Source organism: Orbicella faveolata, unplaced genomic scaffold (genome assembly GCF_042242905.1).
Source record: "Orbicella faveolata isolate gen_17 unplaced genomic scaffold, um_ofav_v1 contig_24, whole genome shotgun sequence".
NCBI classification, from domain to species: domain Eukaryota; kingdom Metazoa; phylum Cnidaria; class Anthozoa; order Scleractinia; family Merulinidae; genus Orbicella; species Orbicella faveolata.
The window spans coordinates 27,551,118-27,569,200 of NW_028301552.1; the positions used below are offsets into that span (position 1 = coordinate 27,551,118).

Sequence of the window (18,083 nt, forward strand, 5' to 3'; positions counted from 1 at the left end):
TCGTGCCAGCCTCCTTTCGGTAATCAACATGGCTTCCGACTTGAAAGAGAAAGACTTTTCTCAATACATTATTTCTCGGGAGGTTGATATAAATCTTCTAGATTGTAGAACAGCTTTTTCTGGACTTACAAAAAAAGAAAAGCTCTACGCTCATTATCTATGTCGAGCCTCTTGGGATGGCGCTCTTATTTGCCTCCTTCAGACGTCACCTGAATCGCCTGGAATCTTTTTACTTCTACAAGAACTGTTCCTTGCGGAATCCGTCCAAGAGCTCAAAAAGCGGGCATTGTTATCCGAAAATGGTCCGTCCCAGGAGGAATTTGAGGTATTTGAAAAGGTTTAGCTCCATTAAAATATGGATATCTATTCTGCAATTTAACTAAAAAGCCTGGCGTTTTGGAACAAACTGAGATGGTAAGTTTTTCACGAATAGGGAGTACAGTGTGGTCAAGGAAGGTGCTGTTGCCAGGTACAACTTTCTTAGGGATTAAGTTATTCCGGGTAAATTAACGGAATTTTCTGTTTCAATTCTCTTTTTTTAAACCAAGAGTTTTTCTATTTTGGTAAAAAAGTGTGTGTTGCTGTTGTTGTTGTTGTTGAATTGACCACCATTTCAACCAAACAATAACTATAACAACAACAGTGTCACAATAGGGCTATTTATACAAGGAGAATAAGCTGTAGATTACACAAGCCGCAGCTTACATAAGAGGCGAACTTACCATATAAATGGTTCATTACATTTTGACCAGTTCACGTCCAACACAAGCTGTGGATAACATAAGCCTTGGCTTGTGTAAGACGAGGGTTTTGAGCTTGGCTTAAATAAGCCATGGCTTATAAGACGTGGAACCACTCATATAAATGGTATCGCGGCTTGTTTGTGGCTTGTGTAAACCTTGGCTTATTTTTCTCGTATAAATGGCCCTATTGATGATGATACATGTAGTTACACAAGTGAAAAAAGATTTTGAAAGGCATATTTGTCTGGGAAAAAAGTTGTTGAAACTATTCTGTAGTACTATTTACTTAATATGTTGAATCATTCTAACATTTTGATTTGTTCTTACTTATGATCTATTGATGGACAGATACATAGATTACTTCATTAACACTTTTTTTCTGTCCTCCAATAGATTATAAGTAGGGAACCTGGGAATTGGGGGATATTCCCTCATATGGGCTATAATTAAAGCAGTGTGACCTCAAAGAGTACGGTTTTTAAGCAATTTTGCCAATAAATAGGTTATTGAGTTTGGTCATTTTGGTCTCAAGTAGGTTATCGTTTTTGCGCTCTTGTCTTGAATTTGTTTTTTTTAGAAGAAGCTACTTTTTCATCATTATCAATAAGACCATCAACAAAAGCCCTTTAGTGAAACACTTGGCTATTGCTTTGTGTGCCAATCCATGTCAATCAGGAAATTTTGAATAAACAGCAAAAAATGTACGTCCCCTCACTAGCTTGACGTTCCATAGCAATGCAGGGTGCAGTGGAAACCAATTTTCCCTTGGGATGTGGTTAGCAGGCTTTGAATTGGCCAGGGCATAAATTGAAGTTTCTAAATCTAACGAGAAGAGGAAAAGCATAATTTTTTTTGATCCTATTCCCTGTAGTAGCAGTACTATATATTTTATAATATGCTCTCTCTACAGAACTTTTTGATTTATGCTGCTGCCTTCTATGGTAACCTAGGTAACTATAAGTCATTTGGAGACACCAAGTTTGTCCCTGATTTACGAAAGGTATTCTTATTTGTATACATGTAGAGTACATATGTCTGGATTCATGAAAACTGTTTCAAAGAAAATCTCACTCTGGTGTAAGAGTAAAGCAGATGATATAAAAATTCAAAGGAATTGTCAATCTTTCCCCCCCTAAACTCTCTTATTTTTCTTTTTCCCCCTAAACTCTCTTATTTTCCTTTGTGCACTTTTATTGCCATACGAAGTGCTTTTTGGTTCCTTAGCCACTGGGAGTCATACAATCCAAGCACGTAGTCATATAGTTCACTTGCTGCATAAGAATGCACTTTTCATTGACCATCTTTTCATAAATCCAGTAAAACGTATTATTTTATGCAAAATGAGTGTCTAAACCAGGGTGCAAAGAAAACAGATATTTTAGGGTTTACACTTTGGGCAAGCTTTAACTGGTGCACTAGCCCCCCCCCCTCCCCCCTCCCTAAAAAAAAATTCTGATCTCCTGCAATACTTTTCTTTAATTTGAATTCCTCAAAATATTTTTCCAAGAAACTTCACTTGTCCATTGGCAAGTGACTGACAGCATTCCACTAGCCTGACTGGCAAAGCTATTAGATTTAGGCCTCGGCTATTGAACAGGACTACTTTGCACACTGACTGAAACAAACTGTTAGATCACTAAGAATTGTAGGGCAGGTTGTACCTGATACCAAATGATCAAACCTTTTGCACAATGCAGATTGGTTCTACATATATGTAGAATTTAATAAGTAGATTTTTCACTAGCCAGTCTGACATTTTGAGTTCTGAGATGTTTTCCTCCAATAATGGTATCGAGACAAAACGGTGTTTTTGTTTTTTGTTTTAAATAACAATCTGGTGACTGTTATGCTAATTTTACAATACTACTACTCTTATGGCAGTCGTAAAATGAAACTGCTTTGTATCCAGATGTTGTGAAACATGTCTTCTCAACTGACCAATAGCATACCAGTAATAACTAATCATGTGTTCTATTTTAATGAATTTTCTATTTTACTGTTACAGGAAAAACTGCAAGGTATACTGTTCTCAAGCAAAGCTTATGAAATTAATTCCAAAAGAATGGAACAACTATGGAATGACTGTGGAGATGCAATGTATTCCCTAACCTCAAAAACTCAACAGCTAGGGTTTGGACAACAAGTAAGATTTTGACCAAAGTAATATTAAGTACTGATAAAAATAGATATTGACAGTGTAGTTTTCAAGGTGCCTGAAAGAATGAAGACTAAAAGTTGACAGTACTTTCCAGTCTAAAAATGTATGCAATTTGTACTTATCAAAAGAACTGGGAGTCTCTCTGGGTGAATAAAAACATAAAGTGTGCATCAGGCCCAGTGGTCTATACTGCCAGAGCTTATTCCAGTTTTGGTGGCACTAAGCAGCTCTCTAACTCACTCACTGCCCGTCATGCCCACTGGCACACAGGACAGCCACAAAGGAGCTCCACAGCTGTCTGTCCCTGGCCTGCTTTAGCATAGAGGTTCAGCTGTGGCCCAAGCCTCTTATCAAATGGCACTCCACTGGACACCGGAGGGTAGGCGCAAGTGGGGCAGGCCCAAAAATACATGGTGACGCACTATAGAGACAGATATGAGGAGCACTAGTCTAAGCAACTAGTCTACGAGTATTGCTAGTCCATTGCAGGTTTACCCCCAGCATTTAATTTGATCCAATGGAGAGAGGCACTGCAAGAGTCAAGTGTCTTGTCCTAGATCACACAATACAGTGACCCCTGTGGGGACTCCATCTGGAGTCCAGTGCTCAATTTAAACATTGGGCCACTGCGCCACTAGTAGCTAGTGTGCCTGGCATAAAGTGCATACAGTACAGGGATGTTTTTTTTTTCTCATTTGTGTATGTTTACTAGAACCATGATTCATGTACAGTGCAACTGCTAGTGTCTAGTTTTGTTTCAATGTTGACTGTTTGCTTTTTAGGGTCTATCAACATATTATTCCAGTAATTGTATCAAGACTGATGCTGAATTTGTACAAGAGTTCATGAAGGAAAAGGTATGAACGTACATGGATTCGCTTTTTATGTTGTTATCTCTCGCTGTCTTTTATGTCATTATCATCATCGTGTCATTAATCTAGTAAATTATGCACTTTGATTTAATTGACAGGAAATAGAAACTTACAACACTAGGTTATTTAAGGAGGTAAATGATGGTCATGTGACATACTTTCTTCGCTTGGCTTCAGTAGCAACAACTGGTGAGTTGAGTAGATGTGTGTGTCTGATTAATTATCACTGGAGCAAACCCATATAATAGCACAACACATCTGATCTATCAGCATATTGTGACGTCAACAGTTGGTTGAGTATCACCCAAAAAGATATTCAGCTAAGTGCAATTGATTGGTACAATGTGTTGTTTTCAGCGGAGCCGTGTCCTGGTGCCAGTGGAGAGAAAGACAACATAGCAGGTCTTCTGGGTTCACATGAATTTAAAGGCTGCACCTTCAAGATTGAAAGAGGGGACTACTCTGGGATATTGACAAAGGTCGTTGAGAATCTGGAAAAAGCAAAGGTATGTTCAAAGCATGATTATTTTGAACACTGATCCAGGATCAGAGTGGATTTTGACTGAAAGTTTTTTGAACTTTTCAAACTCCCTGACACTTTAATATAACTTTCATTCTGGAATAATGGAAATCAGGTTTTTAACAGCCAGACCATGGTCTTTTTGTGACATTTCTATTAGGGTTGAGTAGACTTTCCACTTGGGAAAAGAAAAATGTGCAATGAGGGGAGGGGGATGGCACTAATAGTAAGTGCACGAGACTCTAAATCAATAATCATGGACTGGACAGATGGCATAAGCTTCAAGCACAATTCTGACTGAGAGCCAGTGTGCTGTTCGCTCACTTCTAATGTTTACAAAAGAAGTAAGGAATGGAAAGTGAGAGGAAAAAGAGAGAGAAATAAGAATAGAGTTCGTTAGAGAGGAAAGAAATGAAAAAGACAGTAAGGAAGGTGATAAAAGCAAAGTAACATGTTATAGAGCCAAGTTGCTAACCCTGCTATGTATGTAGTGTGGTTTTCATTTAAATGGTGTTGAAAGTAACATGCAAATTTAGCCTTGGTTTTGGTTTGCTACACTTGTCGCTCAAGTCAATGTGAGTGGCTCACATACGTTTTCCCAGCTATACATGTTTACTTTGAGTTCTATTGGTCACTGGATTGTCTGTAAACTTTGTGATTTTTCGGAGTAACAATTTTGGCTTTGTTTAGTTTTTTGACACTGACTGAAGTTGAAGACTGCTCTTTGACAAGTGCCTAAGCCAGCATGTGCCTGTGTGATGTATGAGTGAAAATTGCATATTCATGTTTTGTTAACTTGTTTGTTCTGATTCCAGGAGTTGACTGCTAATGACAATGAACTGTCAATGCTGAAGAACTACATCCACTGTTTTAAAACAGGTTCTGTTCAGGCTCACAAGGATGGCTCAAGATTCTGGATCAGAGACAAAGGACCTATTGTAGAAACGTAAGGATACATATTATTAATCTGTGCTAAACTGTAAGTTGCTCGCACCAGTGGCAGAGGCAGATTTTGCGAGAATGTAGACACATGTTCTGCAGAAAACTGAGCTATGTACTCATCAGTCTGTCAGACTGTAATATAATTATTCACCCTTTGGGAAGTAAGACACAAGACCTCCCAAGAGCTTGTTAGAAAGTGAATATGTTGTAGGCATTTTCTGATTTATTGAGAGGGATAAATTGGAAAAAAGTAAGCAACTACACGTAGAAGAAAACAAACCAAATAGAGGTGAAATAAAAAGAAGTTAACCAAAATAAATATTAGTTAACTACAACATATACATCGAAACTGAATTGGCATTTGGAGTGTTGGTTTTTGTGGATGAGGAAAACCAGAGAACCTGAGATCCTCAGAGCAAACCTGAGTAGTATTAGATGCCAGCTCAAGATTTGAACCCAGGCCACATTGGTGGAAGGCAAGTGCCTTCACCTCTGCTAGGATATCAAGCAATCAAAATTATCAATCTGTTGAAATGTTGAATCTTTTATTCATCATTTTCTCTTTTTTGTTGATATTTCCTTCTTTTCGCCTGTTTTGGCCTTTTGATTTTCTTTTATGGCAAGCTCCTGGTCATCATCGTGAAAACACGATACATTACCAATGACACTGATCCAGTCATACATGTGAGCAAAATTTACAATCACATCCATCTTCAATTCAGTTCGAAGCGTCCTTTTGACTTGGTGAAGAAAGTACACAAGGGAAAACAAACTGAAGGGGACAAAAAGAATGACAAAAGTAAAACGCGTTGATGAAAATCGCGTTTCCAAATGCGTCACCTAAAAACGCACCAACGCGTTGACGTCGTTTTGTCAACGAGTTTAAAACGCATTTTATGGACCGCGTATCTCTGAGGTCCTCCAAGCGGTACTGTATTTGAGTAAAGGTTTGAACCCCTTGTTACAGTACATTAACGAAATGTTCTGTTGATTTTTAGTTACATAGGGTTTATTGAGACATATAGAGATCCATTTGGCGTGCGAGCGGAGTACGAAGGTAACTTTAGGTGTTTGTTTTGCTACTTTTGACAACTTACATTCAATTCTCAATTAAAGTGTCAGAGTTCACTTCTAAATGGGCGCAGCTACATTTTAATCAGCCTGGTACTGTAATGTGCATGTCATGTGTTTTTAAGCAGAACTCGCCTTTGTTTTCTAACTTGCTTGCTAATCCTGCTAAAAAAAAGGCAGTTGCAGCAGCTAACAGCTAACGGCTCCGTTGACCGTCTGCGTTGCGTGACGACGCAAATAACGCTTGGGAGAGAGACTATCCGAGCTAATCCGGGAGTTTGCCCCATGAAACGTTTGATCATTTGAACCTTAGCTCTAGTGTAGGGGAGGGGTGTGGGGAAATGAGTGAGGAAGTGGACAAAGAAACACGAAAACAAAATCACCAATCAAGCCTTTTTGCATTTAACTCTTTTTTTTTTAGTGTTGATAACTGTTTTGTTTGTAGGATTTGTCTCCGTTGTTAATAAAGAAATGAGTGCTAAGTTCACCTCATTGGTGTGCAGTGCTGAAGCTCTGTTACCGGAGCTTCCCTGGCCGCCTGCTTATGAAAAAGACAAGTTTTTACGACCGGACTTCACGTCACTTGATGTACTAGGGTTTGGCAGCAGTGGAATACCCGCTGGAATTAACATTCCAAACTGTAAGTTAAAATAGGCCTTACCTGAAAATTCCAGAAAACTCTTTAATGCGCAGATTTAGCCTCTCGTGGACATAATTATTCAGTCTCATTGTTCTACGTGAAGCCAGCCAAATCATAACAGTGATTTTTTTTCCTGTGTTTTGTTTCCTTCAGTTAGTTTTAGTGTAGACTCTTAAACAATTATTCCACGAGCGCGTGTTGAATATGAGATGGTAGATAGCCAACGAGGCGTGTAGCGTACGTCATGGAGACCCTGTTAGGGTTAAATTCCGACAAGCGACGTGGCCTTGAAACGGCGACATGAGAGCTATGAATTGGCGACGAACGACAGACTACTCCAGCGAAATAGGGAAAGCGACACCGATGGCAAGATAGACCGACAACGAATTTCGGAACTGAGAATGCAGTGATTGTTTTAAACGTCTGAGTTGAAGTGAAGACGAATTTCCAGACTTTTAAATGTGTTTTCCTCTCTCACGCGCGATGTCGACGGATCGTGAAACACAGGCTTTCTTATATATGCTAAAACGTCCACGTCGAATAAATCGAGTCCGTCATTGCTGAGTATTTTTTCTCACTCTCAGCTGAGTGAGCAGTGCCCTAAAACGCCTAAAAACACACTTAAGGAAAAAAGAAAGAGATCTTCGACCGTCTGCTTCATATTTTTATTAGTGGGTCACCAGTAAAAGAATATCAAGCTGTATTATCAGCAAATGGCATTATGGAAGGAAAAGAGAGACAGGGGAAAGCTGCCAAGTTCTTCTCGTCTTCAGGAGAAGATAAGGGTTACGCCAAATTCAAAGGAAGATTATAGATAGGAGAGATTATCTGACTGAGGCCGTTGAGATTTTGAGTTAAAGAACGGTTGTTAAACATAAACATGGTAAAAATAGTCATAGGTTCTATTGTAGTTTAGGTCCAAATACTGACTGGAAAATGGCTGAAAATAGCAATTCTAAGCGTCTAAACTTCAAAATTTCCCGGGGGAACATGCCCCCCCACATCCCCCTAGGAGGTTAGCAACTTCAGTGCTCGAAAGCATGCCCAAACCCTTAGAAAGCATGCCCCCAATATGCCTTCAACATGCCCCCAGCCCCTTAGAAAATTGTGAAAAATTGAAGTAGCTAAGAAGTCTTTTCCTTCATTCTGAGTCGAAATGTGATGCTTTAAAAGTAACCATAAAGTAATCATTAAACCCACTGACCGGAGAAATGCTGGCTTTGCATAAGAATTTCTAGTGCTGAAAAATGTTCGAAGCAAGTGCAAAGCATACAAGGAGTACATTATATCCAAAGAGATACTTAATTATATATGTACTTAACTAAAACATCAAGGAACCTTCAATGCGTAAGAAATAATAGTTTCAGCGTAAGAGCGCAAGATTGAATTCGTTTGCGTGAACCTCATGCTCAATGCGTGAGACTTGAGAGCACAATGTCGGTTTTTTTTAATAAACAAAGGTATTAAGATGTGTTATACGTGTAGCTTCGTTTTAATCGAACAAGGTCAAATTTCCCGACACAACTCCTCTGAGACGAAATTCCGACAGGCGACATAGGAATCTTGTGAAATGCCGACATGGCTGGTGGCGAATTTCAGACAGGGGACATGGGTACCCCCCCCTAACAGGGCCTCGTCATGAGTATTGACTTTTGTTGTCGGATATTGTCTTCATTGGGTTGTTATCACGATTGCATGATAATTAAAATGACCTAACTTTAATCCTCGTAAAATCGGAGTTATAACCTCCCCCCCTCCCATAGGAACTCGCGCTTTTAGTCCCCCAGTTCTCTAATAATAACAGAAAAGAAAAGAAAACAACAACAAACAACATTTTCCTCTTTTCCTCACATTCCAAATTGTTAATTTTTTTTATGATGCTTTTCACGCCCGACCTGTGTGTAAGTCCGCCCATTAAAACCCCTCTGTTGACGTCGTATGAGTCCAAAGCTTTTAACCGAGATTATGACGCTATTTAATTTGTTTATAGTGGAATATAATGTTGTAAATGACGTAGGTTTGTCTTTTGAGTACCGATGTATTAGTGTGTAGACTGTGAGTGATGAACAAACAGAACTTCGCTTTACTTAGCTTGCCAGTTTTTTTCTTGTGAACTACCAAAATGGTAATTAAAGTTCGTAAGACCCGGCGTGATCAATCGATGACAATCGATCATCGGAAACCAATCGATCAATCGATATCAATCGATAACAATTAGTTAATTGTTATCGATTGCTATCGGCCAATCGATGACCAATCGATAATCACAAGCTCGAGTCCTTACTACAAATACTTGGCTTGTATCTTGATATTTTAACCTATCTTTATGTAGTCACGTCAATACGGGCCATAATGTGTCTGGTAGGGTCAGTCTATTTCAGTCTTACCTGTTCTGACTCGCGTCTTGAGATTGTTATTTGCAAGCTTCATGTTCGCAAGTATTAATCTTGTTTCATTTTTGTACGATGGCAATGAGCATTTTCTTCCCATGGACTGCCAGTAACCAGAAAACTTTAAACCGTACGTTTCTGTTGTAACTTGAAAGAGTACGAACATCTTCATCCCAGTTTAGTTTGTGTTAACAATGTTAATTTTCTTGCATTATACCCGCATTTAGAGAGATCAATAAAGTTGTTACTGTTGTTGATGGTAACGATGATCTTCACAATTACATGTCACCATATTTCTCCTGTCAAATCATTTTTTTACGTCCCCAAAAGATATGGTAATCGATGACAATCGATGACAATCGATGACAATCAATGACAATCGATGACAATCGATGGCAATTAAAAAACAAATTTTTTGGCCATCGATTGGTCATCGATTTCCGATATCAATCAATTAATTGTTATCGATTGATATCGATTGCCATCGATTGTTATCGATTATCGGTTTCATCGATTGATCACGCCGGGCGTAAGAACATGGAAATCGAGTTTCAAAAGTCATGCTGACGAAAGGAAACGTTTGAAACAACTCGCGGATCGCGTCATTGAATCGCTTTGTTTACCGATAGTGTGTAATCGTATACAGTGGATGTGTCGACATCACTTAGTGCAATTTAGTGGGGGTGGGAAACTTCACGATAAAAGGTATGTGGATACGGCGTCAGAAAACCCTCAGTTAAATGTCAATTCTTATCTCTGAGCATCAAATGCGTTTCTATTTATTTGCTGACTAGTTTGAAAACGCACCCTTAAAGCTACCATGGTAAGCAACAATCGTGATGGAACACATGAAGTGATGCCCAAACACCATTGACTCCTGAAAGGTGCCAGGAGCATCCTCAAGAATCTCCCAGCTCTGTTACATAAGCAAAGCAGGATGGTTGAAGAGGGATTATATCTATTATTGTCCCCAAGTGCTGCGAAATGCACTTCGTGCCATTATTTGTTTTGCCGGGGTATTTTTTTCGATGATTGTCAATGTCAGATGAAATCTGTCAAAGAATGTCAAAATGTGTGCGGAGAGATCAGTACATATTAGAATCATGCGACCGCGCGCTTATTTTGTGCCAAGAATGGGTAAGGTAAAGTCTGTATTCGAGAAAAGTGGCCCATCAGGCCGGAGGTTATCCCGGTTTCTGTAGCATGAAGCGGCTAGGAGTATTTGTACTCCCCCCTGGATGGGATGCTAGTCCATCGCAGGGTTACCCCCAGCATTAAATTCGCCGGTATCCAATTATATACTTGGGTGGAGAGAGGCACTTTGAGAGTAAAGTGTCTTGCAGGAGAACACAACACAATGTCCCCGGGCCACCGCGTCAAGGTGGTGCCAAAAGAAACAAACCAAAAAACGAAAGCAAACAAAAGAGGAATTTCTCAGTAAACAGAGACCCGTGGACTACCTAAAAAAGTATTATATTTGATAGTTCATACATTTTTTTAGGGCGCAACGAAGAAAGTAAGTTGGAAAGCACAAATAACAGTGACTTAATATTTTTTTCGGTGGCTCGAATGCTCGTCTGCTCAGGAAAATTGCATGGCTAAATTCTGGATGTGCAAAAAATTTAACGCCATATATTTCATGGCATGACTTTACACATGAAATTAGCGTCAGCTGAATATATTTTTTTGAGTAAAGTTCTCAAGGCTCTTGAGACGTTGATTTACGCACGATCAGTTTTGCGCCAGACGTAATAAATTGACTTGTGACAATGTTGTTCTCAGTTTGGTCAAAATTTGCATATTTTTGTCCATGCAGTATTTTTGGCTTTTTCGCGGTAATTGTTTAATGCAATTTCGCCGATTTAAATGGTACTTGAACGACAGGAAAAAGTAAGCCGAAGTTTGGAAGGACCAATTCATGACTGTTCACTGCGGTTTCACTCGTTGTTTTGAAAGCGCGCGACGTTTGTTGTCTTTATTTCCGTGAATTTGGGCACGTTCTTTTTAGTGACACTGTTGACCTTTCTGTCTCAACAATTGTATAAAAATACAGCTACATTCACCACCGGTCTAGCGTAAGTCTTGACGCTCACGCGGACTTCTTTCTCGTACGTGCTGCGAAACACTGGAACAGCGTATCTGAAAAGTGTTTTCGCTGCAGGGAAGTTGTCTTTGTTATAAGGCGAAGAATTAAAGCTTTCAAACCATGTAAGTAAAAAACGCAGTAATTAATCGGTTTTCGGGTTATTTTTTTGTGGTAATTTAACTTCAAATTCTCGGCTGTCTTGACTAGTTGTCAAATTGCTTGCACTTTGGATATGGTTTCCAGTCTTAAGGTTTTCTCTTTACTTCCGAAGTGCGGTTCAATTTTGCAGGGAAAGCAAATCGTGTTTAGCGGACAATGTCGTTACTTTTTCTCTCTTTGATTCCGAAGTTGACGTCATCTGCCCGAAATTCACCCGAACAACAGCACTCGAAGAGTGGTCGCCGGGAGAAAAGACTCTAACCCGATGACTGAAATACGAGAACCGCGCATCAGAGCAGATGGAATCACAAGCTAGCCGCTCTGAGGAAACTGTTCTCACCTCGGCAGCAGCGAAAAAAGTTCAATTTGCGGACCTGGTTGGTCACCAGCTCGAATTCGTGAAAAATATAACTCCTTGCAGCAGCGAAGACAACTTGTGTGCTTTAGTTGGCGCTTGGAAAAGTCACTGTGATATCAATGGAAATCTGCTTCCGAGATGCGTGAAATATCTTTCCCCGTGCTTCATTCAGCCTTCTAAAGCGGTAGAGAGTTTCACGAAGCGGGTTTACAGCCAGAATGTCTGCCTTGAGAACATCGTTTGCGAGAACTTTGCGGTCACTGGAGTTATTCGTGTGACAAATTTATGTTATAGTAAAGAGGTGACTGTAAGATTCACACTAGATAGCTGGAAGACATATCAGGACATTTGGGCGGATTATATGTCCACTTGTTCAGATGGCAAAACAGACAAGTTTAGTTTTCGCATCACATTGCCTCATGACTTTAAAGCAAATAGGTTCATGGAGTTTGCAATCTGCTATCGTGTCTGGAACCAAGAGTTCTGGGACAATAATGACAGAATTAATTACCGTGTTCGGTGTTTAAAAGTCGTGTTGGGCTGAACCTGAGTTTCAGAACAGTTCGTTACTGTACCAAACAGAAAAACGAAAATCAACACAGGTGTTAGCGCGAATGTGTACAAGCCCTGTTGTTGATTTGAGGGGTAGGATTTTCCGCAGTTAACTCAAAACACGGGAAGAGATAATATCACTGACTGACCCTTCTTTCTTGTACTGATACCTTGTTACATGTAAAAAGTGCTACCAATATCAAAAGAATACATAAGAGTGATATCGATACAACTCAATATGAAATCCATGCTCGCTTGCATGCCAGAGTTTGGTACGTTTGTAAAATCAGATGTTAGTTGTTTTACTGACAAAGGTCAGTCAACGCTTTACTTGAAAAATAAATCGGATTGTTTCTCAAGATTGATCAGTGATGGTTATTTTCTGAAGTTCGTGATCCCGGGGCAAGCTCACTGCTGCGATAGGCTGTCGTGAACAGTGAGAAAAACAATGTGCAACAGAAAATAATCTATTAAACCATAATGGATGGCGAAGTCCGGTGGAACCGGACAAAATATCCCACTTGTAATAAGATATTTAATTGCGCTCTGAGTGCGGAAATTATTTTTGATATTTTAAAACAAATTGCACAGTTACCTTCAAACGTGATAAGTTCACAATGTTAACACTTGTTCACTTGTTTAGACTGGAATTATTAAAGAGTAAAACTGGTTCAAACCGTTTGTAATGATGACATCTGGACTGAAGCAGAAATAATGGTATATTAAGCCTTGTTTGTGATGGACTTACCTCGAAAAGTCTTGTCGCACAGCCCTACAAGACGCATAAGTGTTCCTAAACGTATTTGTTATTTTGGTGTTACAGATGATGACATTCGACAAGAAGAGGGCTTCAAAAACGTTTCGCTCGGAAACGTTCTCGCCGCTCATTCTGTCGATAAAAAGGTCACCTTCCTTAGCGATGAGGATCAAGTAAGACACTCCATTTGAATAACTTCTCCCTCGCATAAAATAATATGGCTTCATAACCTTTCCTTTCGTGTAAATAAAATAATCTGTCAAATGTTTACGGGCCTGGCGGCTCATATCAGACGTTAGAATCCAGCCCACGTTAGAGTTTTGGTTTGACACTGATTATGACTAGCTACTGAACAATTTGGAAAGACTAGGAATTGGAAACGAACAGTGTAATCAAATTACTGTCAAGCTAGAGGATGAATATTGCTTGATCAATGCAGCTGATTATTTTGAGTCGAATTTAAAAAAAGAAACACAAAACAAAACAAAACTAAACTAAAATTTTCAATAAAAAGGAGACAAAACAATAATTATCAGATCACCGTTTCACACACTACTTCTGTTGCTTATAGCTTCACAGATATTATTTGCAGACCACAGTTATGATATAATTATCCTTGATTTTTAGGAACTCTTTACCAAGCTCAAAGCTCCAGCGTTTGAAGTTCAAGTTGGCCTTCATGAACTCTTAGGTCATGGAAGCGGGAAACTCTTTGTTAAAGTGAGTGATTGCTGTCCTCATCTGATCCCGCTTTAGTCGTGAGTGACGGCTTTGTCTTGTCTTCTTTCTAATGTTTAATTTTCTAGCTGAAGCTTCTTAACACATCTCTTGGTTCTCTAACGTGATGTTTATGATACTTTTTTTCTAAATTTCTCAGCGAAATGACGGCAAGTTCAATTTTGATATTGACGCAGTGAAGCACACAGAAACTGGAGAAAAAGTAAGATGACGGTTTGATTTTATTTTGTAGTTTCGTTTTTGTTACAGGTATTTCAGACATTCACATTGTTATTGTGGTTTCCAGATCTCTAGCTGGTACACAGACGGGGAGACCTGGTACACGCGGTTCGCTGAACTGAGTTCGTCGTATGAGGAATGCCGTGCAGAGTGTGTGGGAATCTATCTTTGCACCTCTAAAGAAGTGCTCAGGTCAGTAGTAGCCATAAAATGCCCTGAATATGACTTCAGCTGTGGCCGTGATGTCAACAGCTCCGCAATTCATTACAATAATTCACTGCGGTGCGTGGTCAAGTGGGACAATTTAACAACAATACGTCACAAATTTGTACACTCAATTATTCATTTTATTCCAAATTGAAGATGGTGTTCCATGTTCTCCAAAAAATTAGAAAATATACCGAAGAAAATACGTGCGCTGATAGTATTTAACTCTTGAAAGTTTGAGAGAACTCGTGGAAGCTGTGGAAACACTCGCCTGTCGGCTCGTGTTCTCACAGCATTTCTCTTTCTCTCAAACTTCCACTCGTGTATCTAGAACTCGACAGAAATAAGGAAAATGTTCTCTGTTTCTTAAATAATGTACGCTTGAGGCTTGCGAACGCGCGAGCGGAACGCGAGTGCGTATAGCAGTTTTTTTTTTCTAGACTTCAAAAGTGCTTTATTTTCCTAGAAACACAGGAACACCATCTTCTATTTGGTTTGGAATATAACACGAGAAAGAGAAAGTATTTACACTTGAGAAGAGGTTTTCAATTGAGCTTTTAACTCCCCCGTCGCAAAGAAGAATTTAACAAATAAAAACGCGCTCAAGTGCCTTGGGACAGTTAATTGTGTCGTGCCTTTTCAATATTCAGAGCTGATATTTTTTAGCTTGATCGGAAACTGACCCGTTTATGCCAATCAGGTAAATAATGTCAACAAAGATGACCCAACAGAGCCATTTTTAATTATCTATTGAATATAATGCAATCCATAATCAGTCTATTGATTTTGCTGCACTACGCTCGGTGAATACTTACATTAGATTAAGTTTACGGTCGCAAATTTGAAGCGCTAAAAACGCTTCAACGCGGTTTTAACCCTTCAACGGTGTCAAAAAAACGGTTAACGCTTCAAATTTGCGACTGGTGAAGGGATTTTCCCGAAACGTCTCTAAAAATACCTCTAAGCACCTTTGTAAACTTAATCTAATGCAGTTCAATTCAAAGTGCTACACAGCTACAATTTGATTTTACGTTCGGTGAATTGGGCAGTGATGGGTTTAAAAAGTGTGCGCCGCCTTTTTAACTAATCAGATGTCACTTGGTCATGCTCTGAGTTCTTATTGGTTAATAGTGTTGCTTACGTGTGCGTGACTGGCTGTGTTAACACCTTTGGCTTTGGTGTCACGACAGTCAACTAAAAACTCTCTCTAAAGCCTTCAATTCACTGAAATATCTTGAGTGTAAAACTGTGAAGTCAGCAGTAGTGTAGACAAGCGGTGGCTTCATTGCGTCTGGGGTTTACTGACAACTGTAAAATTTAATTGACTGTACATATTCGTAGATAGGTTAATCGAAGAGGATAAATTTTGTACGTGGAATTGACAGTAAGACTTTACTCTTGTTGTGCATATCGTTGTCTGCTGTAGAATATTTGGTCATGAAGGCGCTGATGCAGACAACATAGTTTACATCAACTGGCTCAACATGGCGCGAGCAGGATTGTTAGGACTGGAATTTTTTACACCTGAAAATAAGAAATGGAGACAGGTACGTCTGTGATAACAACAACTTAAAATAAGTTCAGTTATTTTCTCTAGCGTAGCAAATATGTGGCTGCAAATGTTTATGTTAGTTATTATGTTGTTGTAAATGTTCTCGCAGCTCGCATACCTGCATTTTTTTTTTTTTACCTTTTGAGGACATTTGTATATTTGCGAAGCAGCGCTCAAGAAACTCTACAAAACCGGAGAGCGATTTTCAATCGACTTGGGTTTTTCAGCCAATCAAGATCTAATCCACGTGGCGCACGTGACTTTTTCCCGCGCTGCTTGCCGCACGTCACTCCTTTTGCTTCGAGCCTTGGTCAGTTTAATTGCTGAAGAATATCGTTTCCCTTGTTCTTTGCTTTTCCAGGCTCACATGCAGGCACGATACGTCATATTGCGCGTGCTCCTCGAAGCCGGCGAAAAGCTGGTGCAGTTGACCAGTGTAACTGGGTCAGACGGTAAACCAGATGTCTTGATATCACTGGACCGAACAAAGATCGAGTCTGTCGGACGACCGGCCATCGGAAACTTCCTCAGAAAACTGCAGGTTTATCATCACTTGTGTGATCTTGGCTTTTTATAATATCACCTTGATTTGGAGTGCGTTACGTATTGAGACAAGAGATTAATTTATTAACATATTTGTGTTTTGCTCCAGGTGTACAAATCAACGGCAGATCACGATTCCGGAAAGATACTGTATGATCGCTATTCAGCAGTCGACGATGAATTTTTAGCCCTCAGGAAAACAGTTCTTGCTCGAAAGACTCCAAGAAGAATGTTTGTCCAAGCTCACACTAGTTTGACAGGTAAACACAAGAAAACAGCCTATAGACTTTATACAATTACTTCCCGGGGGGTGGGTTTACTCCCCTATATGGGCTATATAGGTATTTGCGGCCCTAAAGGGTGTGGTTTTGGAACGATTTGGTCTGCAAAAGGGTATGTTTTTCAATCTGGCTTGCAATTGGGTATTTTGTTTACAAGGAACTATTTTTCTGCATCAGCATTGGCAGATATTGTAGACTTTCTCAAATGTTTAGGCGAATGGAAGCCATGTCTGGTCAGCTGCGGTCATATATTAGAACTGTGTACTAATTTTAGAGGTCTGAGATGTGGCATTGATTTATGCCTCAGATCTGAAATAGGGTACGGGGTTCGCGCTGCACACCCCGACCAAAAACTTTGGGGAGTATTACCTCCGGGAGTGACTTGCTCATAGGAAGCGCCAATTTCCTTTGTCTTCATTTTTTTCCCGCAGAAGACAACTGTGTTGCTCTGACAGAATTTGAGGCAAGTCCGAGTGGAATGATCAAATCCTTTACTACCCGCTTCCCTGGAAATGATAGTGTGTTGGAGGATCTATGGAGAGCAGATATGCCGTATCACAAGTTATGATGGCTTTTTGCTGGATCGTAGCCTAGCTCGACTCGCCACACGCTTACAAAGTTCCTCACTCAGTCCTAAATGTATTTTCTGACAATGAATTAAAGATTAAGAGTATTTGATACTCCCTTATGAAACGTGAAGTATTTTTATCTGAGTCATTTGTTGGTGGTTGACAATGGTTTCAGGAAAGCTATGCAATGTGTGTAAGAGCACGATGAGTGTCGGTTTTCAGCCTAAACAAGTTTAGGTGCTAGTGTGAGACACGATCGAAAGCGTCGGGTGTTTCTAGTGTTGGATTATAGTGAATAGGTAGCCATCATTTTGTGAATTTGAGCCAGTAATCAGTCGTAGCTAGGAACCTCTCTATAAAATTTGCCACCTTCCTGCGAAGCCCCTCTTCTGAATTTCACGGTTGTGAAGTCGAAAGAATCCACACGTGTCTCGACTTTTTATAAGAAAAAATATTTATGATGACATTATACTGTTTACCAAAATCCGATTTTTGCTTCGTTTCCTCAGAAACAAAGTGAGTGTTTTTGTCTTCATAGGTGAACTATTTATTTAGGCCGCGTCCATACTACGCTGGAGGAAATTAAAAACGCAGCTTCATTTCTCCGGTTAGACCTACCATCCACACTAATCCGTCACGAAAACGAAGCTTCTCGAAAACACTTTTCAAACTTGAGGAATTTGAAAACGCTGGCTGTTCGTTTTCGTGTGGACGGAGAACATTCGG

General features: G+C 39.7%; 2 protein-coding genes across 3 annotated transcripts; both read left to right on the top strand.

Moving 5' to 3' along the window:
- Window positions 1–17,481, top strand: LOC110065422 (dipeptidyl peptidase 3-like). 2 transcript variants are annotated; one of them, XM_089290829.1, is made up of 17 exons: window positions 1–325; window positions 1,654–1,743; window positions 2,749–2,886; window positions 3,684–3,758; window positions 3,872–3,962; window positions 4,131–4,279; window positions 5,109–5,239; window positions 6,234–6,292; window positions 6,752–6,946; window positions 13,315–13,421; window positions 13,876–13,968; window positions 14,126–14,188; window positions 14,273–14,397; window positions 15,839–15,959; window positions 16,326–16,505; window positions 16,617–16,767; window positions 17,220–17,481. In XM_089290829.1, exons 1-17 carry the CDS (start codon window positions 29–31, stop codon window positions 17,354–17,356), a joined length of 2,202 nt encoding a protein of 733 aa, XP_089146955.1. In that variant the 5' UTR covers window positions 1–28; the 3' UTR covers window positions 17,357–17,481. The 2 variants fall into 2 exon arrangements, with proteins under 2 accessions (XP_089146955.1, XP_089146956.1); XM_089290830.1 differs by lacking the exon at window positions 1,654–1,743.
- On the top strand, window positions 10,970–12,850 carry LOC110056888 (protein phosphatase 1 regulatory subunit 3B-B-like). Its single transcript, XM_020763439.2, has 2 exons — window positions 10,970–11,544; window positions 11,771–12,850. The coding sequence occupies exon 2, from the start codon at window positions 11,881–11,883 to the stop codon at window positions 12,481–12,483; it is 603 nt and encodes a 200-aa protein (XP_020619098.1). The 5' UTR covers window positions 10,970–11,544; window positions 11,771–11,880; the 3' UTR covers window positions 12,484–12,850.
- Window positions 17,482–18,083: the final 602 nt, after the last annotated feature.